The sequence below is a fragment of the Mauremys mutica genome, chromosome 6, assembly GCF_020497125.1.
Source record: "Mauremys mutica isolate MM-2020 ecotype Southern chromosome 6, ASM2049712v1, whole genome shotgun sequence".
NCBI lineage: Eukaryota > Metazoa > Chordata > Testudines > Geoemydidae > Mauremys > Mauremys mutica.
In genome coordinates this window covers 31,854,848-31,879,898 of record NC_059077.1, presented here as the reverse complement: position 1 = coordinate 31,879,898, position 25,051 = coordinate 31,854,848, and the positions used below count along the sequence as shown (strand labels likewise).

Sequence of the window (25,051 nt, the reverse complement as noted above, 5' to 3'; positions counted from 1 at the left end):
GGGGAATGTAGTGTCCAGGAACTTATTAAAAGAAGCCAGTACTGGCCAATCCTGTATGCAGGACAAAACTTCTCATTTACTTTAATAAAAAGTTTTAGTTATAAAAGGAGTGCATGATCAAGACTTAAGAGAACTCTTGCCACCCTCAGGCTCTGAAGATTTTGGCAAAGCCTGCTACATTATTTCTATATCTAATTAAATAGACAAAAGCTGCATCCAGCTACAAGACAGAAAAGTCCTTGTATAAATATCATGTGAAGTCTGAAATTCCTATCTTCATCTCTTGAGAGAGAGGAAGCAAAACCAAAGCATTTCAACTAGAATAAGAAAATCCTAGAAAAAATGTAGTTTAGATGTAGTCTCTGTAGATTTTTCTTCCAAGCCCTCAAAAAATTTCATCTCATGACAATTTCAATACAAGACATCTAGACGACCGAGGTCTATGCAAATTATTATTATTTTGTTAAAAGCAGCAAAGTTTAAGAGTTGAGATATAACACCTTAAAATCAAGCTCATTATGAAGGTGTACTGACACTAGCATCATAATTCAGTATCTTTCTGGCACATTGTCTTCTTCAGGTGGGGTGTGTGTCAAAATACCAGGACCCTGATCCTGAAAGTTGCTGTATATGGGTGCACCCATGCAGAGCTCATTGAAGGACTCGAATGCGGCTGCTGTTAAAATTCCTACAGCTAAGATAGTTTTCATACAACTATTTGGGTGGCATTTCACTGCAATGCTACAATATTTCAATTAAGAAATGCTATTTTTAGGAGATTCCACCACCGTACACCCACACATACTCTTATGTAAAAAGGGAAGATTGGGTAAAACAGCAGAGTAAAATTTTCACAACTACTATTATTAAAGTGTAAGTTCTTCCCACCATGACTGGATTTAGAGGCAGGTAATTGCCTGGGGTGCCGGGCTTGGGGGACGCCGATTCAGGGTCCTATTTTTGCTGTTAGTGACAAAAGGGAAAATAGAATGTTCCAAGTAAAATGTTTCAAGTATTCCGTATGTAGATTCATTTTCACTAACGTCCTAGAATGTTCTGGACCTTTGTAGAATCTTGTGGAACCTTCCAAAATTTCTGAGAACTACATTTTCCACAAACCTCCTAGAATGTTGTCAGCCATCCCCTCGTGGGTATATTAGGGGCGGGGCATTGCCAGTCAGTCTTATATGACAGGGATTAATTATGCAAAGTCGTGAAATGGGCTGCAAATAAAATAAACTTTTGAATGCCTTATTTTTTAACAAGTGGGAGGGGAACATACTGAAGACACTCCTCCTCTGGGATGTCATTTGGTCTAGGGCAGCCCTGCTTCCAGCATCACTTTTCTGGGCTCCTGAGGAATTTTTATGTAATTTGCTCCAATAAGCTTCTCATATGCATTCCACTTTCCTCTTATTCTACTTAAGTGCCACTTGATTCAAACAAAGATAAAATCAAATGGAAGGGTTTAAAAAAACAAAACAAAAAACCTCAGGACAGAAAATGGTCACAACTTGGTATATATGAAGCTGGATGCTCTAATTTCAATTTATTTGTGAAGAATTATGAGGGTCCTGAATCTTCTGGGACTCTGATACCCTGTGTTTTGCTGGGTCTAAAAAAAAAAATAGATAAAAAAACATGAATGTTGTTTCAGGCTGAACTCAGAATTTCCTTGATTGTGGGTGTTTAAACTCAATCTTAAAATTATTCAGAATCAGGCCTTCATCCTCCAATTCATTGTGCACCAGTCTACTGCTGTGCCCATGCAGAGCCCCAGAAATGTAACGGGGCTCTGTGTGCACATAGCAATCCATGATCATGCAACGAACTGTGTACCGTAAAGTATTACAAACCCTGAACTCCTCACAGAATAAAGGTTCTATTTTCCTTTTTTACTTATATGACTCCCTCCACCATTACAACAGTAATTGAGTGCCTCATGTCTGTAAAACACCCCTGTGAGGTAGGAAAGTACTATTTTGCAGATAGGAAACTGAGAAACAAAGAGACCAAGTGACTTGCCCAAGATAACGTACAAGAAGTTAAAGGCAGAGAAGAGAATTGAACCTGGGTCTCCCAGTCCCAGGCCAGTGCACTATCCACCATCCTTCTTCTTCTTAAGTATAAACAAAGGTCATTTTGCATAGTTAAATAAAAACCTGAAGTATTTTTCAGTGCTATCTTTATTTTAGAATCTCTTGCTAGATGTAATTTTAACTCAAGTTTCACCTTTGTGCATGAGAAGGTATTAATAAGTCAAGTTTTTATTAACAGATTCTAAAGAATTTCACAACAGATGCAGGAATAATTTTACACAGTGCTCAACCGCTGTCACCTCAAGGAGGAGGGCACCGAGTAAAAGGACAACCAGCGCACCAAAACAACAGAGAGAGAAAGAGAGAAGGTTAACATGACCAAGGACACTCGTCCAGAAAAGACCATAGATCCTTGATGTTCCACAGAGGCTCTTTTTGTTTTTGAGACACATCTGGGGAGAGACCTCCCTCGCAGCGAGCCGCGTGGAGCTCATTTTCTCCCCCGAAGTAGAAGAAAGGGCACCAAGATAAGAAACTTTGGTCAGAGGAAGTGCCCAGGCGAACAGCCGCTCTGTTTGATCTGTAACACCGGAAGGGTGAGATAAAGCCAAAGCACAGCAGGAGGGCAGGGGAATCGTACCGGGGGGCGGGATACGGAACAACACCACGCTCCGTCTTCCTCACCCCTCGGCAGGCGGCCATCGCCCGCGGAAACCGGGCACCTTGGGCCTGTATTTCAGCAGCGCCGAGCAAAGCCCAGGGGCCAGTCGTGGCAGGTGGCCGAAGCGCTGAGGCCAGGCCCCGGGAACCCCCTCCCCCCCAGTACAGGGGCTGCGAGCGCCGCTCACACTGAGCCCCACGGGGCTGCTCGCTCTCCCCGGCGGGGCCGGAGCAGGCGCCCCGCTGACAACAACGGGCCGCGGCCGGAGGCCGTCAGACCCCGCCCCGCGGGCCGGGAGGGGTGTGTAGGGCCCCTGTTACCTGGCCGGAGTCAGGCAGGCAGCGAACGCGCCTCTCCCCCTCGCAAGCTGCCTCCGAGCCGCTGACATTGACAACGCCGCCGCCGCCATGCTGGTGGTGCCAGAACCGCTGCAAAACGGCGGCCTCCCAGGGCCAAAACTCCTCCGCCCAGCGAGGAAACGCGAAGGCGCCAATCATCAGCCCCCTCCCGGCAAGCGGGGGCTGTGGGGAGGGGAAGAGGGAATGGCAAAGAGGGCGGGGAGGGAGACCAGGCAGGGAGATGCCTGGATCTTTCCGACTCTTTACATCCAAGCCCCTAATCTGTAAAATAAAGAAGTCTAGGCATTCTCTGTGTTTCAGAAAATCCCAGACCCTGACATAGTGTGGTGCAAATGCACTACAAATTGTTGCAAATTGGCACCTAGGAATTTTTGGGCCTATTCCTCTCCGAATTATATGTCATAAACAGAGAACAAAAGAATGCTCCTCTTACACAAACAGTTCAGACCCTGATGCATCTGGAAGCAACAGCATTACAAATATCCTGATTTAGCACCTGGCTCCTGCCAGATCCGGCTAAGTTTTGGCTACAAACTCATTTTACCATCTAAATGTAGTAGATGTGCAGTTTTTCCTAGCCGACTAAAATAATCCATATTTCAACATGTTGACAGGGGTGCTGGAACAATTTTTATAGTGGGAGTGCTGAAAGTCATTGAACAAAACTATATAAACCTTGTATATGATGGAAACCACTTCAAGCTAGGGGGTGCTACTGCACCCCCAGCAGCCCTAGTTCCAGCACCTATGCATGTTGTGGTTCACTTTCTACAATGAATGACATTAGAACCACTAATATCTCTAAAAGTGGAGTGAATTTTTTTACTTCATCACCGTAACCAGGGAGGTAAATTACACTACTGACATATATATGTTGTAGCCAAGAACATAGTATGTTGCTACAAATATAGAAGAATTCCTGTAAAGGAAAACTCAAATGCAGTTGGTTAGTAATAATACTATTTGGGTCTTCCCTGCCAAAACCAGGTGAACCTTGACAGATTCAGTGGCTGGATACATGTTTGTGTGGTTCTGCGGTACCATCGTATACTGAGATCTGAATTATTCGGAAGGCTAGAGGGAATTATTTAGATGATAAAAATGAGGCCATACTGCCAAAAAGCTAACAAGACCAGGAAGATATGGGTGCCAAATTAGAATTTTTGCAGCTTTCTTGTACCAGAATGTGATGTGTCCTGATTTTTTTTGGTGAAATAGTAGGGACAACACTTGTTCTCAAAATTGACGATACAACTTCTGGGTTTGTGGCCAGCATTTAGCAGGTTCTGAAAGGACCCAGATGCCAAATCCAAGTTTTTGCAGTGCTGATTTACTGGGGCATACCAGTGTTTATATTTGTAAGGTGCAGCCGGAGCAGCTAAAGCTAAAGATCTATTTAGTGGAACTTTGAATATTGGAACCAAAAACTGGCAGGGCCCAGGTGCTAGATTCAAGTTCTTTGGGACTATTGTACTGGGATCCGCTGGGGTCTGGGTATTTTATTTTGTTGTTGAGGGAGTAGGAGCAGGAACAACCACACTTGTTCTCTTTTTAAACAATGGACTTTTTGAGGTGAGACCCACAACTGGACAGATCTATCATACTGGGATGCAGTGCTATCATACTGGGATGTGCTGGGTAAAGTTTTTTTTTACCCCATAGGAGTTGCTTCTACATTTGTGCAGTAGAATTAGGAGGGATGAAACCAAAAATTGAGGCGCCAGATCCAGGGTTCTGTGACCCCATCATGCCAGGATGTGTACTAATTTTATTGGTGCAGTAGGAGCAGCTATATGTGTTCTCTGTTTAGGAATTATAATTTAAGGGATGGTTGTCAAAAATTGGCTGGATCCAGTAGTATCCTAGAGTCAGATCCAGAGTTTTGCAATGCTGTTGCACTGGGCTGTATTGAGGTTAGTCAAACAAAATTTCATAATTTTTTTTTTTGCATTGCTTAAGTCGACCGATTGATCCATAGCAAATCCTTAACTTAGGTCTGGGCTGTACATAGAAGTTGCACCTGCTTAATTAAAGATATGATATTGTACTGATTTAGTTAAATTGGTGCAGTTTATTGTGGACACTCTTACATCATTTTCAAACAGGTTTACCTTGGTTTAGCTGATGATGTGTATCCACACATAAAGTTGCACCACTTTAACTAAACCAGTGCTACATCATTCCTTTAGTTAAACTGATGCAACTTCTATGTGCAGTCCAGACCTAAGTTAACTACTTAGAAAATGTATGTGTTTCATGCATCCAAAAAGAGAATTCAGCTAAAGTCTTTATTTTTGAGACAGCAGCAAAACAGGAATTACTTTGGGAACGTCCACACTCTAATGAAGACTTAAACATTTCATTTATAATGCTGGCTACAGGCTGGTCTGTTATCACAGTTGTACTATGAAAAACAATCCGTCAAGACTGAAACAGTCTGCATGGCAGCACTAATTGTGCTGAGTAATATTTATCTTCATGGTTCCTATTGTTTTCTATAAAGATTTAGGTAATATTTTCCTTTTAAATATGCGTGAGCAAGTCCCATTGATTTCACTGGTTGTTGCACACATCTTGTAAGTACTCAAGAAGAAAATTTAACTTTTTATTATTATTCCTTTTCTGTAGGAATAAGATTCATGCAGATGGTTTTACTCCGCATCCAAGTAGATCAATCTGACACAGAGAATTCAATGCTGCAAATAGATAGCAGAGTAACCAGTGTAAAGCAAAATTCTACGGATGTTCCTAAATTATTATTATTTAATATTTGTGCTGTGCAATGTGCAAACATGTAGGAAGACATAGCCCCTGTCTCAAAGAGCTCACCACCTAAAGAGACAAAGAACAGAAGAAGACTGGGAGGGAAGGATACAACATACAAGTAAACCAATCACAGTGATGACAGTTAATGTGAATATTAGCTCTGTTTTTATTTGTTTGTTCTATTGCTTTTATATATGGAAACTGTAGTTTAAGTGGCCATCCTGACTTAGGCCCTGACCCTGCAAACATTTAAGCATGTGAGAAGTCCCAATGTAATGGGTCTACTCACATGTGAAAAGTTACTCACATGCATAAGTATTTGAGGGTTTGGGGCTTTCCTTTGAAAGACTGGCTTCTTTGGTCCCATTTGTAGCCAGAAAACTTTATCTCACTGATGAAACGTCAGCCACAATTCTACTTGCAGTTTTTTTGCAAGTGTTTGCAGTGGAGGAAAGTCTTTTCTCCTGTTGTAAACCCTTCTAAAGTGTGCGTGCCAAGATGCTATTTAATGGAGGATTTTGCTTCAGAAGCCAATTTCTATCTTAAAAGATCAGTGAATATAAAAATGTGGGGTGTGGGAGGATATGGTGTATCTAAGTGCAATCCTCAAATGGTAGCCAGGTTGGTGGGGAAAGGGACAGTTTTCTTCAAGTCTGTTTGATTGCATGTGACATTTACAATAGAGCTGGAGTTGTCTGGTTTTAATTTTTTCCCTTTTGTAGGGGTCTTCAATGAAACACCACAGCTCATACAGGAGGGGAAAAAATTAAAACCAGGCAATCTCAGCTCCATTGTAAGTCTAACATGCAAACAGACTTACAGAAAAACTCCCTTTATTCCCTGCATGTCCATCCTTGTGAACTAAAAATTGAAAACAAAAGCAACCTCCCCCTCCACACACTTTTTGTACCCACTGCTCTCAAGTGATACATTGACATGTGAGCCAAAATCATTTTAACTGTTGCCCTGAAGGCCGCCAAGGAATCCCAACTGACCCACTAACATCAGAGTGAGTGATGGGAGGCTGCTGGGATGGCAGCTCACTTCCCTCAGGCTTGTATAGCTGCCATCCTGAGAGATCTCACTATCCACCACTGGCGCAAGTGACATAACCCACAGGGCTTTAAAAATCCCTTTCAGGCGGATATTGCTGCCATGGTGGAGAGAGAACTCCTTCCACACACACCATCCCAGTGAGTGACGTCAAGCCACTGGGATTTACAATAGAAACCCTCAGGCTTGTCTAGCTTGCCAATGCTGAGAAACTGTTTTTATTGTTTGACGTCAGCAGAGATCAGTTAATCTTTTTTGTATTGTTTATTTGGGCAGGGGCGCACAACTTTAACGTCTGTGGGATAATTTCTGCTTCTTCTTCTTTACTTGAAGCAGGAGGCAAAGCAGAGTTTAGTCTGAATTTTTATAGCCATCTGTTTTCTCATATTTTTGGAAGATTTTGGTTCCCTGACTGAGCCATTTTGGATGTCTCAGAGCAATAAAAGGAGAGCAATTCGTATTGGTTCTAGTGCTGTAAGCAGCCCAGATCAGAAACACCTTGATAGATAATGCTATCTGATCACCATCTTTTCTGAGAAGAAACCCTTGCCTAGTTCTTCATTTGAAATTGAGACTTCAGGAAATGTTTCTATCCAATATTGAAAAAAACTGCTATTTGATTAGAGCCTTGCCTACCAATTTTCAGTCCCAAATTAAATGGAACCTCTTCAGTTCATCCATCTTTAGAATCTCTACTGATCCGTTTAAGAATATATTGTCAAAACTAAACTTGGCCAGTGAGGTCACAAGTGGTTTGGGACAAAGGGCATTGGTTGTAAGAGAACACAGTTTGATATGAAAGAGAGGGATTCTGAGTTCTTGAATAAAATAATATTATTACAAACACAGTGCCATAAAAGCAGATTTTTCTATATCATATAAAGTAGATGTAAATAAACAATAAAAAAAAGTTGAGTATTTAGAAAATAAATAACAGAAAAGACTCCCTGATTAACCGATCAGTTATTTAAATGTATACATTGATCGTATCTTTGCACAAGTTTTTGTTTGTCTAGTTTATATTAGAGCAGATATATAGGAACGTCGGAATTACTATATTAGGTCAGACTCAGGGTCTATCTATTTTAGCATCCTGGCTCCAGCGGTGGCTGGCACCAAATGCTTCAGAGGAAAGTTAAAGAAACCTCAAAATAGGCAGGTGTTTTGTTCCCAGCATGAAGGTCTTATCCTACTCTGTTATTTAAGATGGGAAACAGTAGGTTTCATCTCAAATGTCCAATCCATCTTTGAATCTTGCTAAATTCTTGGCTTCAACAACATCCAGTGGCAGTGAGTTCCACAGTCTAATTATTGGTGGAAAATATTTCCTCTTCTGAGTTTTGAATATGCCATCTTTCAGTTTCAGAGGAAGGGGAGAAATATCAAGGCTCATTGTCTCTCTCCACCCCAGCCCAACCAAACTCAGAAATAGGATCATGAATTGAGAAACTGACAATCTTGCTGCACTGCTTACAGGAGATGTTTTAAGATGGATGTGTTTGCTTTCTCTCCAGGTTAAGCAAGCCATCTGTTGCAAGCTATTTTGCTCCTTCTTGTGGATCAGGCTGAAGAAAATGCCAGTTTTGATTCCCCACTTGAATGCAGCACAATGCAGCCTCATCCTCAGCCGCTTACACCACTAGCATGTCCCCAACATATCTCCTACACTGGGGTGCCTTGGAAGAGGGCGGTGCATAACAGTTTAGGGTTCCCACATGCAAGGGAAATCCCCAGCTACCTATCGAGGTGAAAAGGAGTCTGTAGTGTGGGCTAGGATTTGGACCAATGTATCTAAGAGTACTGGAAAGAACACATTTAGATGTGACAGGCCCCTATTTGCCAATCCCAAATTTAAAAGTCTGGAGTCAGGGTCCACAATTTCATGAGATTAGTTTTAAAAGCTTGAGATTTTTTAAAATGATAAATGTCTGGGTTCATTTTATTAGCCTTCTTCCTTTGGAGCCTTTAGGGTGCACTTGCACCTTGCAGTTTGAAGCTTTTCTTCACAACCGTGAGGGCTAGAAACTTTTTTTATGTTAATAAAAACTGACATTTTCTCCTAATCACATGCCTCCAGAAGCTGGAATTTAAGTAAATCATGAAATATTGTGACAGTTGGCAACTCTGCAACATCTCCTATATAGAAGAGTAGGGTGCATCCCCCACTCAGCTTGGACTTCTGAGGGAAAGAGGGTCATAAGCGAAATACCTTGGCAATCCCACATTTGGAGAACTGCTTGCATTTGTCTGTGCTTTTGATTCCCTATCCTGCCACTCAGGGACTGTAAGCAGTAACATTCTGGCTGCTTCCTTCATGCATTGGTATGGTGGGTGGGGAAAAGGCCACCCAAGCCTCTTCACCTTCCTGGTGTACCCAAGCAGGGGCAATCAGAATCTTTTACTAAAATCCAGCCTCACATATTTTAAATGGTGACAGTGACTTTCACCAGATTAACTGCATTTGAAGTTGCAGTCTGTGTTTGTGGTGTCACAATTAGTTTTTGCAAAGAGAATTATGATGTCACAAAGAGACTAAGACTCCTGTAGGACAATGATTGATAAATTCTTGAAGAATAGCAGTACTGTTTTCATGCAACTATCCCTAGTACTGAAAGAAAAATTTAAAAAAAATCAAAAATCTTATTTGTGAACTGAATATTTTCTAAATAAAATTTACAAAGTTTCTAATGAGACATTTGCAGAGCTTCAGTAAGGAAACATTAAAAGAAATCTGGTTTTGCTTCATACACTGGTAAAAGAATCCTTAAACCTTACCAAAAAATAGCCTGAAGGTCAGGTTTCATGCTATATGAATATATTTCATGCATTTGGAATCTGGCCAAGAGTAGTTTAATTTGCACATCACACTTTTCCCAAGATTTGTTATTCATTGCTTTTGTAAATCAGTGCTTGTGGTTTGTTTATTTGGAATTAATCTTCCAATTTTTGCTCCTTCTCAGACCCTCTTTAGATTTTTGTAGCCTCTCTTCTTACTGGTCAAAAATCTTGTATTAAAAAAAATCCAGGTGGGAGTGCTAATTTCATGAATGTTAAATAGGAGGCTTGTGTTCTATCACTTTCCCATGTATCTGAAAAATCAACTATGAAGGATGTAAATCTTGAGAGAGTAGGACCCTCACCTGTTTATGAAATGGTCAATACAATGTGTACTCCCCTAAATTCTTGAGATTATGTTAAAGGATATTTTAAGATCATCTTTACAGGATTTAGTTTTTAAAAAGCTATAGTTAAAATCATATTTAGTTGTATTGCAGGTGTTTGCTCACAGTGTCATTTATGATGTAATTTCTACACTTTTTTCCTCCAAGTGATATTCTGTAACCTGTATTTAATTCATCACAAAAATGAAGATCAGAAAAGAGTGAACTACTCACTCATGCACTTCAGTGTAGTCTCTCTCTCTGCAGGCCTGAAATCTGTTTTGTAATTAAACTGAATCATGTATTAGCATAAAAAATTACTGATGGGATTATCATTCTAGAAGCTATGCAGTTTCTATCTCACAGGTAGGTTTGCGAATATGGTATACAAAATAATATAAAAATGGAGTGAAATGACTAATTTATTCTATTTAAGTTTATGTGAAATTACTTTGGAACACTAGATTGTCATTATTTCTATACAGTAAAAATGTTCTTACTTTTGGAGCCTATAGATTAAATTAATACCAAAATCAGACATTAAATTCCTCAAATCAAGTGATGAGTTACAGCACACTATTGCAACAGTTGGGGATAGGGTGACCAGACAGCAAGTGTAAAAAATCGGGACGCGGGTGGGGGGTGGTAATAGGAGCCTATATAAGAAAAAGACCCAAAAATTGGGACTGTCCCTATAAAATCAGGACATCTGGTCACCCTAGTTGGGGAGAATAGGATGGAGCTATCCCATGCCACTAAAAGGCTTAGCATATTAATAGCCCTTTGACACTATCAGTCATTCAACTGCAGGACTCTGTCATACAGAAGAATAGACTACTCACTGGCAACAGGAAGCACTGGCAAAGCAAAAGTGACATTAATTCCCTGTTAAATGAAACTGAACTATTGTTTTGAGATATATCATATATGAAAACAGTTGCCTACTTAGGGTAACTTTCTGCTACATTTTGCTTAACTAAGATATTTTATGAAATTTAATTTCAGCAAAGACATTAGTATTGCAACACAACTACAACCATTTAAACTCACATTTAATCTGAAACAGAAAATGAAAGATCCATATACATCTTTTTTTTTCCAGATCAGTATGTCAGGGCATCCTATGTGAGTTCAGTTTTAGCCAATATAAACAGTTAAGTTATTCACACTTGCCTCTTTTGATTCGAACATTAACATGTCAAAACTAAATCCGGGAGGATATAATTGATCCATGTGTTGTCAAAGCAAGATCTTAACTTGTAAATTACAAGAGGTTATATACTCATTAAGAGTTTGAACTTCTCTAGTCTGCATCCTCAGGACCTGACCGGTGCTGAACCAGAGAATTTGCCGAACCATGGGAAGTCAATGCAGAATGCCAGTGGGTCTCCACAGGCGCCGGAAGAAGGGGTGCGGGAGGGTCCCAGCCACTGTCCCTCTGCCTGGGGTCCAGTCACTGACCTCCCCCTCCCTCACAGAGCTTGAATGCCACGAATCAGCTGTTTGCAGTGCTCCAAAACGCTGGGAGGGAGGAGGAGGTGGAGGTGGTAAGTGCAGGGCCGCCAGCACACGAGAGGCACGGGGGGAGAGTGACAGAGGAGGGAGCTTGGTGCCAGTGGATGCTCTGCACCCACTAATTTTTCCCCTTGGGTGCTCCAGCCCTGGAGCACCCCTGGAGTCAGCTCCTGAGCCGGACCATGGATGTTGCTGCACCAGGGAGTGCCGGATTAGAGAGGTTCAACCTGTACTTTTTGTCTTCCGGCTTCTCAGTGGAGCAGCCACTCAGCTGACAGATTCATTAGGTTGTGGAATTTCATAAAATTAGCAGGGGGCCAAGATTATGTATGTATTTATTATCCCCCCACCCCCCAGTATTGACTCTGGTTTCTAAACCTTACTTTGCCTATTATCTTTTGTTTAAGTCATTGTTTCAAAAGCTGGAAATATTAATTTCAGGGAAACTATCTTTTTTTCCAGGAAGGAGGGAGAAACAGGTTTAAATGAGGGAGACTTCAACCAAGAGATTTGTGTAATCCCTATTGTGTCTGTGTACTCTAACCCATCAATTCAGAGAATTTAATGACAAACAACTCATCACGTTGAAACTACTATTCTCACTTATTTTTTGTTCTTATACCATCTAAGTATAGTGGAAAAAACAGACAACTTTAATACAGTAATTTAAGTTACAAATTTCTTTTTTCTTCATATACAACATACTAAAATGTCACTGTTACTCTCACATTTGCTTCTTTGCATTTTTATTTGTCTTTGAATGCCCTTCCTAATTTTCATTTCCCATTATAATTGTATACTGTGTCATTTTTATATTGGGAAAGAGAAGAGTTAAAATATCACACTGCTGTAATAAAATTGCCCTGGTAAGATGTACATATTTCAGTGGCCAGAGAAATTGTTACGAGAAACATTACATAGGGATAACAGAGTTTTGTGCTGTGTGTAGGGGGGTGTGTGTGTGTTTAAGCTTATCATTTAACTTGCCCAGTACATTTCCCAGACGCTTAGTTTCAGAGCAAGCCTGACAAAATAAAGGCTGTTTTAGCTTTCCCTGAACAGTAGCTTTGTAACAACAACATGGAACTAATAATTTTCAGAGCTTTTTGGTGTTTCCAACAATTCATAGTAAGCCATAAAGATTAATTTTTACATGGTAATGCCCGTGAATCTTTACCTCTGTTATTCCTTGCCCCCTTTTATTGGAGTTCACTGGAGGAAATGCTATTAGATGTTTCCTTTTTTGCAGGAGAGGTGATTGCCTTGAGAAAACGGAACACATGATGAAATATAGGAATACATTTCTTAATAAAATGGACACTATATTTAAGTGCTTGTGAGTTTGAACTACAGAGAGAGTCATGAGAATTCTAAAAGATAACACAGACCTCTAGAAAAAAATTCTATAATTTTAATTTCCCTTGTTGGTTCTGATCTTTAGATATGGGAATCAATTTATATCAATTTACAGATGGCTCTTTAAAGAAAAAGGTCACCATTAAAAACAAACTTTTCCCCCTGTTATTATGAAATAAATACCAGAGTTTTGCAATAATTGAAGTATCTTCTTTATTCACAAATTCTGAGATTTATAATACCCAAGTGTGACCAATGTCACATATTATAGGAAACAATGCATAGACATTCCCATTATACATTCTCCCTCCTTGTTCCTGTGCCATCCAAAACACTGGTTACATCTGTTTCAAAGTGCTGAAATCTGATATAATGTGGCTATAAGTATTCAGTCTCTAACTTAGAAAAAAGTCAGCTAATTGCAAAATTATAAAGTCCATCCACAAAATCAACAGATCCCAGGGTTATCTAATGAACATGCTAGATTTATCAACAAGGAAAATGGTTAACTCACCAACAAAACAGAGTTTCTGAGTTTCATATTCAACTTTATTTGTCTCCTACTGATTTACTACTAATTAGGAAATTCAGGATTAAAGTAAGAAACTTCCTTTTCCTCTACTTTGAGCTCTGCCTGGAATAATAATCTTTAAAGGGGAAAGTAGTGTTGATGGAGATGGTTATAAAGATCTCCCCAAAAGCGCAAAGTTCATAGTTTGGTTCCTAACTTTACGTGATTTGTCTGTCACTTCATCAGATTCAAAATCTTCCATCACAATTAGGACTTCTGTATTCAGATTTCCCTTGCCTTGAATGCCCACAAGGTTTTGCAAAGATGGCTTTTCAATGAGAAGATCTAGGACAAGAGAATGAATTCCACAGAAAGCCAGATTTGGTGAATGAGTGTTACTTGCAGGCTATTGTGCTGGTAAGTAACATGTTGGGAGGTAATCACTGGGTATTATGGTCTTTCTTAGTGTCTCATCTACATATCCACTTCATGAGACTTGAAGCCTTTTTTACCAAAGCTTTAAAAAATCTGACTTCTGGATGTAGATTTCTCACTATGGCCTACATTTCTGCCATTTGATATGTTAGCCACCCGAATTATGTGAAACAGTCTTTAGCCCTGGGTCAGCGAAGAAAAGATTTAGTGTTTGGATGTCTGCAACTTCCAATATCAGCTAAAGCTGAAATACTCTTATGCAAAAATAAGCTCTAAACAACAGACTTTCCTAGGAATGTTATTATTAGCAAGTTTGTGTTACCCTAGTCCAATTTAGTTCTTAGTTTGATATTATTTTTTCCCTTTTCAACAACCATACAGTTTGGTCAACCCTGGGTGTGGTCATAGTGTTGACATTGTTTAGCTATCTCATAGTAAAGACTACATTGCCTTTTCTCCACTCAGATTTTAGAGCAGGACAGCTAACATACATTAGTTATCCTGTGCTAAAACCATACCTTTTGGGCAGTGAAGATGAAGCTTGAGACTCATTGGAGATTTTAACTCAGTTTACACATATTGCTAGCACTGGTAGTCCATTGGACTAGTCTAATGTAATTTATCGTTATACATGGTCTCTTCCCTTCCATTCTGCACTGATAGTTCCTGATATTTGGGTTAAGCTTGTAAAAATTTGCTCTGACTCTTCTTAAAAAGTGTAGTGTGATTTAGTTATGTTTTGTGGAGAAAGGTCAGAGAAATCATGCTCACAAAAGTTGAAGCAGATCAGTGACACACAGGAGAGAAAATGTCAATATTGTAACCATATTCCATATTTTGGATGACATTTTAGACTATGAGCTATGCTGTTGTGGTTATCATAATATTACACTGCTCTACAGCCAAAATGCTTCTGAAATAAATGTAATCAAACTTTACTAATTCTGGGTCACTGAGAACGAAAATGATGCTTAAAATTGTTGATTGACTCTAGTTTTCAAGTTATGCTATTGGGTCAGTATATACGACCCTTGACTTGGGAATAGCGGAGGATAAGTGAGTTATAAAGGGAAGGGATCTCAATTTAAACCAGAAATGACTAAAATACATCTTTGACTGGATCTATGAATAAATCTATGACTGGGTTTGGACAGTACTTGCTTTTTAGGCAAAACAATGAATGATGCAATCTGAAGCTGGTATTGCGTCATACATGATATGAATTGCATCATGTTATTCCTAGAAGTCATGGATGATGCAATCATAACGAAGCTTACATCACTCTGCTGAACAAATTGCCCTATATCAGCTCTAGAAATCATACAGTGTCGTGCTCTCTTATTTGTGAGTGTTTGATTTTGCAAAGGCACACATTTCTGTTTAGCCAAAGTGAGCAGAGATGCCTCGTACTTGTGTGAACAGTGCAGATAACTTCTGCTATGTTTGTGCTGAAGTGACTTTTGCATCACAAAAGCGCAGTATAACCACTATGGTTAAGAAAGCCTATCACCTTTATTTTGGCTGCACAATTGGAGATCAGGACAAGAGGTGGGCCCCACACATATGCTGCAACACTTGTGCAACAAATCTTTGCCAGTGGTTGAACAGGAAAAGGAAATCTATGCCTTTTGCAGTGCCAATGATTTGGAGAGAGCCAACAGATCATACCAGCAATTGTTACTTCTGCATGGTGCCTCCAGTTGGGAAAGGTGTGTCAAAGAAGAAAAAGTGGACTGTGCATTATCCAAACATTCCATCAGCTATACGCCCAGTACCCCACGGAGAAGGACTGCCGGTTCCTGATGCACCAGAATCATTCTCACTTGAGTCAGATGAGGAAGAGGAAGAGGATGGAACTTCTGGTCCTGAACCATCAATGTCACAGGACCCACATTTTCTCCCATCCTCCTCCTCTGAACCACACCTCATAACACAAGGTGAACTGAATGACCTTGTCAGGGATTTGGAACTACCCAAGAGTAAAGCAGAGCTGTTGGGCTCCAGACTACAGCAGTGGAATCTCCTGGCAGGTGATGTTAGGGTTTCCATGTTCCGTGACCGTCAAAAGGATCTTGTCCATTTCTTCTTCATGGAAAGTTATCTTGTAGCCTGCAACAACATCGATGGTGTGATGGCAGCCCTCAACATCGTTCACGATCCAGATGAGTGGAGACTGTTCATTGATTCATCGAAGACGAGTCTTAAAGCTGTTTTACTGCCTAATGGCAATGTTTTGCCATCAATTCCAGTTGGTCATGCAGTCCATATGAAGGAAAGCTATGATAACATGAAACAACTTTTGAGGTGCATAAACTATGACCAACATCAGTGGCAGCTTTGTGGCGATTTGAAGGTTGTTGCACTCTTGCTTGGTCTGCAGACTGGATACACAAAGTACTGCTGTTTTCTCTGTAAATGGGATAGTCGTGCAAGAGATTCCCACTACATCAAGAAAGATTGGCCACTCAGACAGTCATTGGAGCCTGGGAGGAAAAATGTTCAGCATCCACCACTTGTTGAATCAAGGAAGATTTTGTTACCACCCTTACACATCAAGCTGGGTCTGATGAAAAACTTTGTCAAGGCCATTGACAAAACACAAGCAGCTTTCAAGTACCTCCGTGGAAAATTTCCAAGGTTAAGTGAAGCTAAGATAAAGGAAGGTGTCTTTGTTGGTCCTCAGATTCGTGAACTTCTTCGAGATGATGCATTTGACTATGCATTGCATGGAAAGGAAAAGACAGAATGGAAAGCCTTCCAGTTAGTGGCAATAAATTTTCTCGGAAACAACAAGGCAGACAACTACAGGTTGTTGGTGGAAAACCTCCTCAAGGCATACAAAAGCCTTGGTTGCAACATGTCACTAAAGATACATTTTTTGCACTCTCATCTAGATTTTTTTCCACCGAACTGCGGAGCAGTGAGTGACGAGCACGGCGAGCGATTTCACCAGGACATTGCAACAATGGAGAAACGCTATCAGGGCAAATGGAGCCCATCAATGCTTGCAGACGATTGCTGGACAGTGACAAGAGATGCTCCATTTAATGAATACAAGAGACAAGCCAAGAAGCGCTGAGTAGACACTGAATAGGACTAAACTATGTACATAATAGTTTTTTGCCTTTTGTTTCATAATAAATTTTAGTTATATAACCTTTTTGCTATTTTTAAAGTGTTACATAAACAGGACAGGTGAAATATTATCATGTAAAGCAACCATAAACACATGAAAAGACCTAGGTTTACAATTTATGATTAAAACTCTACTATCTACACAATATACATAGACATAAAATGTAAAAACGTAAATAACTTTAAAACAGTAGCCAATCAGTTATTTTGTCATATTTGAATTCAGCACATCAAAATACATAATAAATAGCACATTTTATCTCTGAAGCAGACGACTTCTCAAAAATTGTAGACCAGTGTTATCAGGCCCCCAAGAAGTGTATCCTGTAGCCCTTCATTTCTTTTCCTCTCCCCATGCTGCTCGCTTCTTTTCTCTCCTTATGCATGCAGCAATCCTGTTGGTTAAAACACAGTACCAATCTTATTCTACATAATCATGTATTAGAGAAGTGTAATACTCTGGAGGAAATCTGGTGATTCTGTAAACCACAGGAACTGGATTAAAGTGTTTTGTTATTCAGAACACCAAGATGGAATTGCTTAATAATAGCAGCATAAAATGAGATGGTTTGAATGGCTCTGGTAAACCTCCCATTTTGAATTTTCTGGTCAGGATAAACACCAGAATTGTGAAAAGTAGTTTCCTTTAGGCTTCTTGTGTGAAAGGGATCTCAGTCAACGGTGATGGCCATATGAATTGTGTTTCCAAGTGTACTAATAACAAGTTCACTTCTTGTTATACAAATAATATGCTATTAGTGTATTAATTGAGTATATTCATTTACTTGCTCTTCCCACCTCCCCCAACTGATTCCACCTTCTGATTTTCCAAGAAAAATCTCCCTAGTGTTAATAAAGTATGGAACAGTTGCCTATGCATTTGCTGAAAAATTAACATGCATATATCACGCACAACTCATTTGTGGCTTTGAGTCATTTCATTCCATCACTCAAAAGTTATGCAGTCAACCCCTAGATCATAAAAATAAGTATCTCACACAGTCAGCATACTGATAAAATACAGTGCTGTCACTTTAAACAAATGACAAACCTGAAGATTCCATAGCACCCTCAACCATTAGTGGGTCATGAACACCCACCACACTGCTTTTGGTTACCATTCTAGATTCATTTCTATCTGAGGCTTTGGCTACAATAACACTTCAAAGCGCTGCCGCGGCAGCGCTTTGAAGCGCTAAGTGTAGTCAAAGCGCCAGCACTGGGAGAGAGCTCTCCCAGCGCTGTCCGTACTCCACCTCCCTGTGGGGAATAACGGACAGCGCTGGGAGCCGCGCTCCCAGCGCTGGGGCTTTGACCACACTGGCACTTTGCAGTGCCGCAATTTGCAGCGCTGGAGAGGGTGTGTTTTCACACCCTGCTGCAGCGCTGCAAATTTGTAAGTGTAGCCAAGCCCTGAGGAACTTAGGCCCAAGTACACTGCCCAGTGTCCAGCCCAAGTAGCTGGGGTGGACAGTGAGAGGGTCCATACTTAGTGAGTGGGAAGAAAAGGAATTCTTATCTTAAGGCTACTTACTGATTGTGAAACAACTCCAAAACAGGTCCCACTGCCTTTGGAGAAGAAACAGACAATGCAGGCAAAACAGATCTTCTGGGTTGCCCAACCCCTCAGACCCAAGGCAATGAATTTCAATCCCTGCATGCCCCATTTTTCTATCTAGCACTCCTACCCTTGTATAGTGGAATTGCACCAATTTCGGTGCTTTGTTTTCTGTTGCAATGATATATTTCAGCACCAGGAAAGCTTTAAATGGGGTTTGGGATGGGAATTTATTCATGGATATCATATAGGATTCACAGTTTCAGAGAAGTAAGTCCTGTGCACACTAGTAAAGCTTTAAGGACCTGATTTCCAGAATTATGTGCATATTGTTTTGCACCTAATTAGCATGAGAAGTCACTGCAGCTGAGTGTGAAAGTCAGGGAATTGCCCATGTAAATTGCTATTTGTGTGTCTAACTGATTGTTTAATTACTTAATTTTCATTTGCAAATTAGGCATGCATTTTTGCATGTGCAGCTGCAAAAATTTGAACCTGAGAACTTTGCTGCCTGTTACAAAAGGAGATTTGAGAATATCAAAATGTCACTGCAAATTCAACTCTTCCCCTTCTCTGGGTCATTTATATATATTTTAAGCACATAAAATATAAAAATGTTCATAATCACAATAATCAAGACAGAGACTGGGTGAGCAGATTTTGTGCTTGGTCTGTTACATTTTGTGGACTATTTTGTGAGACTACAGTAAAAGTCTATTTGATATGCTAATATATGATTTGCTACTGTAGTGGAAAACAAAGCTGTTAAAACTTTATAAGCATCTATGGCTACTTGCTCTTCAGAAATAGCAAATCCCAAATGTCAGCTTGGGTTTTGTGGCTCCTGCAGGACCCAGAAAATATTGAACACAGGTCTGGTCTACACTTAAAAAGTTTTACCAGCATAATTATATTGGTTAGAGATGTGCTTTTCTACAGACATAGGTAAAAGTGCTATCAGATTCAGTAATACTGGTAGGAGGCACTTTATACTGGCATAGCTTATTAGCTTAATTATAGCTTAATAAACTATAACTTTATAAGCACTTCATACTGATATATACAGCTGTGTCTACATTAGAGTTGGGAGTTTCCACTTTAGTTATGCTGCATAATTAAAGCAGAAAAACTTTTAAGTGTAGACAAACCTTGGTTTCATAGAGCGGCAACACTTTTACAGAGATAGTGCTCTCTACATTGGCATAGCAGTTAGTGTTACCCATTCTCACAATTTTATCACAAGTCTATTATATGTATTGTTAGTCCTTAAAACACCACCAGCTCAAGGAATGATATGGTTAGGTGAGAATCTCAGCTTTCATTTAAAAAAAGAATAAAAGGTTCCAGCAGTCATGATTGTGGAGGCAAGCTTGACAACATGAACCTCAAAGCCAACTCCCCCCCAAAACCTCAGAAGGTAAACAAAATAACCCCAAAGTTGTTATTTTTAAAAATCTCATTATTTTTAAGTCAGTTTCATGATTTCTGGAGCTTGACTCATGATTTCTGAACACTTGTGTTTTGGCACTACTGAGAAAATTGGCTGTCACAATGCTCTTTTAGCCCATCTAGTTATCCCATCCTGACATTAGTAGAGCTGTAGAAAATTTTACGAGTGCAATATATCCTATGAACTTGCTCATGAGCCTCCTCGCATGCCTTACCAAACTGGACAGTCTCTAAGGAAAAGGATAAATGGACACAAATCAGATATTAGGAATGGGAATATTCAAAAACCTGTAGGAGAACACTTCAACCTCCCAGGCCACACAATAGCAGATCTTAAGGTGGCTGTCCTGCAGCAAAAAAACTTCAGGACCAGACTTCAAAGAGAAACTGCTGAGCTCCAGTTCATCTGCAAATTTGACACCATCAGCTCAGGATTAAACAAAGACTGTGAATGGCTTGCCAACTACAGAACCAGTTTCTCCTCCCTTGGTTTTCACTCAACTGCTAGAACAGGGCCTCATCCTCCCTGATTGAACTAACCTCGTTATCTCTAGCTTGCTTCTTGCTTGCCTATATAAACCTGCCCCTGGAAATTTCCACTACTTGCATCCGAAGAAGTGGGTATTCACCCATGAAAGCTCATGCTGCAAAACGTCTGTTAGTCTATAAGGTGCCACAGGATTCTTTGCTGCTTCTACAGAACCAGACTAACACGGCTACCCCTCTGATACTTGCCGATAAGGGACTGTCCACCTGTATGTGACTGTACACATCTGCTAACTCAGAGATCTACCTGCAAAATCTAGCGCTCAGGGACAGCAGGTGGATATTTGATGCTCTCTGGGGAAGTTACAGTCCATAAACCATGGATTATTCATATCTATCCAGGTTTATTTTCACTTGTGACAGCAAAAATATGGATAGTATATCTAAATCAATAATCAATCCTGGTATTTCAATGTAAGTAATGTTAGAAACAGTGATATGTCACAACCAAAAATCAGCTTGTGATATGCCTGCCACTTTACTGAGGTGACATGCTACACATCTCAAAATGTTTCAGTAGAAAAAGGACAAGAACATTTTATTGGTGGGTATGCATGCTGTAATTTGGGACTGTAATTACAGTAAGGATATTAGAATGAGTCAATATTATATCTATTTACTATTTAGTCTTAATATAAATATGCTTGAGCTCTAGGTGCCTAAATATCTTTAAAAATCCGGCCATCAGTGCCTAAGTCACCTTTGAAAATGGGATTTAGGTTCCTAAGAAACTTAGATGCTTTTGAAAACTTTGACACCTGACAATAGTTAAACTCACAATCCCTAAAGCGATATCATTCACAATAAAGCTAACACATCAGCCAGTAAATATAGCAGCAGAACAAAACCCATCCCACTCTATTCAGAACTCCATGTATTCAGCCTTCCCCAGAAGCCTCCTCTGATAGATGTGGGTCACTACTGTTCCCCACACATAAATAGTAAAACAAACAGAGGAATATACGGTGGAAATTGTGCTGTCCTTAGCAATTAACTACTTATATCCTAATCTATTCTCCCCCTCATCTACCCTATTGTTCTTTTCTCCCCTCCTACCTTCTTCCTCTTCCACTCTTTCCTTTTTTTCTTCTATCTCTTCTGCTTCTTTCTTTCTTTTTACTTTTTGTTACTAGAGTGCTGTACAATGGATATATATAGTAATAGTTAATAATACCTAGCATTTATACAGCACTTTCAGCAATACATCTCAAAGCACTGTATAAAAGGAGCTCAGTATCATGACCCATCCCCATTTTACAGATGGAGAAACTATGGCACAGAGAGGTGATGTAACTTGCCCAAGAACATCCAGCAGGCCAGTAAATAGAACTTTGGTATCCTCGTTACCAGTCCCGTCCAGCTGCAGTCTAGCCAATACAGTTAACTAATAGCAAATGTGCCAGTAGATGGCACTCAAGAGTATTTAGCATTGTTCACATCTTTTCTGGGAACAATAAAACTTGTGGCTTCCTCTGTGCAGCTCTTTACATGCAGCTTGTACTTTTTTAATCCCTTTTTCTGCTCTCCCCTGTTTGACCTTTCTTCCCTTTTCCTATTTTTCTTTGCCCTTGCCACACTATCTTTTCTACTACTTCTCCATTTCTTTCTGTCTCCCTCACACTCTGATTTTCAGGGCCCTCTCCTGTCCTCATTTTTCCCCTAATGCCACTTTCTTCTTTGGCTGAGAGAAGAGACAGTATGAGAACAACCTTATAAGACGGGTGTTCATTATCCTCCACTAATTGTTCAGAAGGGTGTGCGCTAGGTACTGTACAATATACTCCTTAGGGCTACTCCAGTGAGCAAGGTGGGCAGGATTTGGCCTCAAACATCTGATGTCTTTAAATTCCTAAGGATATGTATCTGATCTTTTAGTTCTAACAAAGCACCATAATGTGCCACCAAATTATAACCAGGCAGGCTGGTAATGTATTTAAAAACAAAAATGGTGTTTGCCTCAGGGATGGGTCCTGCAGCCTGTGCACCACATATTTTTGCAATAATAAGATAAAGACTATGCTTTCTAAGTTATTTTTGATTTACAGTATCCATGCGGATGAGCTCAACATGCAAACGAGCATGTCTCCAGACAGATTAATTTTATTATATATTGATTTCCTTTATAACTAAGCAAAATGTAAACAAGAAATGGACATGGGCTGTAAAGTCCAGATCTAGATGCAGCCATTCCTCAGGTTTGGAGGGGTATAGATTTGGGGTTCCATGTAGGGCCCTCTCTAGAGAGAGCTCCAAACTGCACACGTCAGATCCAGATAAAGCACTTTCAGCAAGTTAGGAGTGAGGATTTAGATCTAGGCTTCTGGTTTGGGCCTTGGTTTGATTCACCCCAGTGGACGCACGTGGATGCAATTTGCTGTATTACACTCAGTGGAAGACAGCTTTCAGCTGCAGCTGCTCAGTGGAGAATGCTTGGGACATTAAATGAATCATCACAACTCCCAGACATACTGTTCTGCCCCACCTCCCCTACCAGTCTTGCACACTCGGTGGGCTTGGCTTGGCCACCTGTCTTTGGGATACCTGCTCCATCTCACCCGCCCAGAATAGTATTGCAGGCAGGTTGGGTCACTGCACCCCTACTTTGGACAAACTTTCCACTGCCACAGACCGTAATCTGGGCTCGGCTTGCAGAACTCAAGGACTAAATCAATCCAATATTTAAAATGTTTAAAAAGTAGGAAATCTACATGACTAGCATTACGTTACTTGATTTCTTTGAAGATTGGATTGGGAAGTGCAATTTGTTGTTCTCCCTTCCCCCCCAACCTTCGCATAAATGGAGTGAGAACGTTAATAATTTTAAGTCAAATTCCAAAAGAAGAAATAATGAAACATTCAATTTTGACGTCTTAAGCAGATGACATATTTGTAGTATAATTTTTCACTACAAAATTAAGTACAAAATCCTGTTACTCCACATGCAACAGTTTGTAACTTGGCTCCTTCTTTATTCCATCCATTTCATGAGTATTGCAGTTTTGATGAGGCCAGTGTGTAAAATAGAATTTTCAGTTGCGCTGCCTAAATCATCTATCAGCTGAAAAGTATTGTGTGAAACATTATCCATGATTTCTCAAAGTGTCTGTACTTGTTTTCTTTTGCTCTTCTTGCTGTCCTCACCAGTTTAGGTCTCATTCATTATTGCCTCTTCCACAATTATTTTCAGACTTAACAAATTTGTAAAGTTGAACAACTTCCTCATTTTAAATTACATATTTCTACTACTTGGTTCCTTTGCGTTTATTTATTTGTTTAAATTTTAAAATACAAATTGGAACTCAATTTTGTGTTTGAATTTAAATGTTCCATTAACAGTACGCATAACAATGCATGTATCAGGACTGACTGGATCCTGCATTCCTTGCTCATCAAAAACTGCAAGTGAAACCAGTGGAACAATGGGCTATACAAGGAATGCAGGACCAGGTCCCTAAACTGTAAGGATAAGAAATGTAAAAGAAGGAACACTGTATGTTTCCCTTTGAAAGTCCATACTTCATCCTTTTATTTGTATTCAGCTGCTCTTGTGGAACGTTGCATGCACATTTTTCTATTAAGAATTGTTTATTATCAGTTAGTTATTTCTCCATGATCTTGGAGTCCCCAAGTCTCAGGAGTTAACATTGATTTTATTTTTAAACCTCATGCATATTGCACTTCAGTTTAACTAACAGTTTCTCATTTAGATACCATGTTGTCATGTGCAGGTTTGAGTAACAGACTTTCCCTCCAAGTGATACTCACAATACTTTTTCCTTAAATTTGACACAGAGTAACAACATATTTGTATGCTGGAATATTGGAACATGTGATCTTCCCTCTGAAAGCTTGTTCTCATTGTCAGAATACTATACTGTCATCAGTCTCACCTTTGTGCTCTGCTATCTGTTTAGCTACATATCTTGTCCTGTGACCTTTGTTAGCAATGTTTCTAATTCAGAAGTCAAATGGTGGCATATTTTAGTATCTTCTAAACGATTAAATAGAATGTTTTTACAATAGCTATCCTTTCCTACGTGGCATGCTTCTGGTTTCACGTGTCTCTTAAATAAAAAGTGATTGAAATTTAGAATACATTTGCCTACATGAAGTTCAGCAGAAGATTGATGGAAGCAATGTTTGTTTGAATACAACATTACATGGTGCTAAGCGGTCCATTTGGATCCCAATGGGAAACAAATTAAAATTGTGCTTATGAATATAATCAGCCAAATTAAGAGTAAATTGACCATTCAAGCTAAGGATTAGACCCTGCCATGTGATATGGTGTTTGGTGCAAAATCAGACTTCACTGGAGGACAGTGATTTCTTAACATGCTGCCTCGCTGCGCATCTTCCATTCAATGTCTGGTATTTCCTGAATTACCTGTAAGAAAATTTAGGCCAAAATTTTCAAACCCGAGTTAGGTTCCTGAATCCACATTTAAACACCTCAATAAAAATGACCCAATTTTCAGAAATGCTGAATATCTACAAATCCCCACTA

General features: G+C 39.8%; 1 protein-coding gene across 2 annotated transcripts in view; it reads right to left on the bottom strand.

Moving 5' to 3' along the window:
- Nucleotides 1-3,212, bottom strand: part of NDUFS4 (NADH:ubiquinone oxidoreductase subunit S4) — a 58,022-nt gene extending 54,810 nt beyond the window's left edge. Inside the window, exon 1 of one of the 2 annotated variants that reach the window (XM_045020075.1) lies at nucleotides 3,021-3,212. In XM_045020075.1, coding sequence (XP_044876010.1) covers nucleotides 3,021-3,197 — 177 coding nt within the window. In that variant the 5' untranslated portion in view covers nucleotides 3,198-3,212. The remainder of the gene's footprint in view (nucleotides 1-3,020) is intronic. The other variant, XM_045020076.1, reaches the window with a different exon arrangement.
- Nucleotides 3,213-25,051: the final 21,839 nt, after the last annotated feature.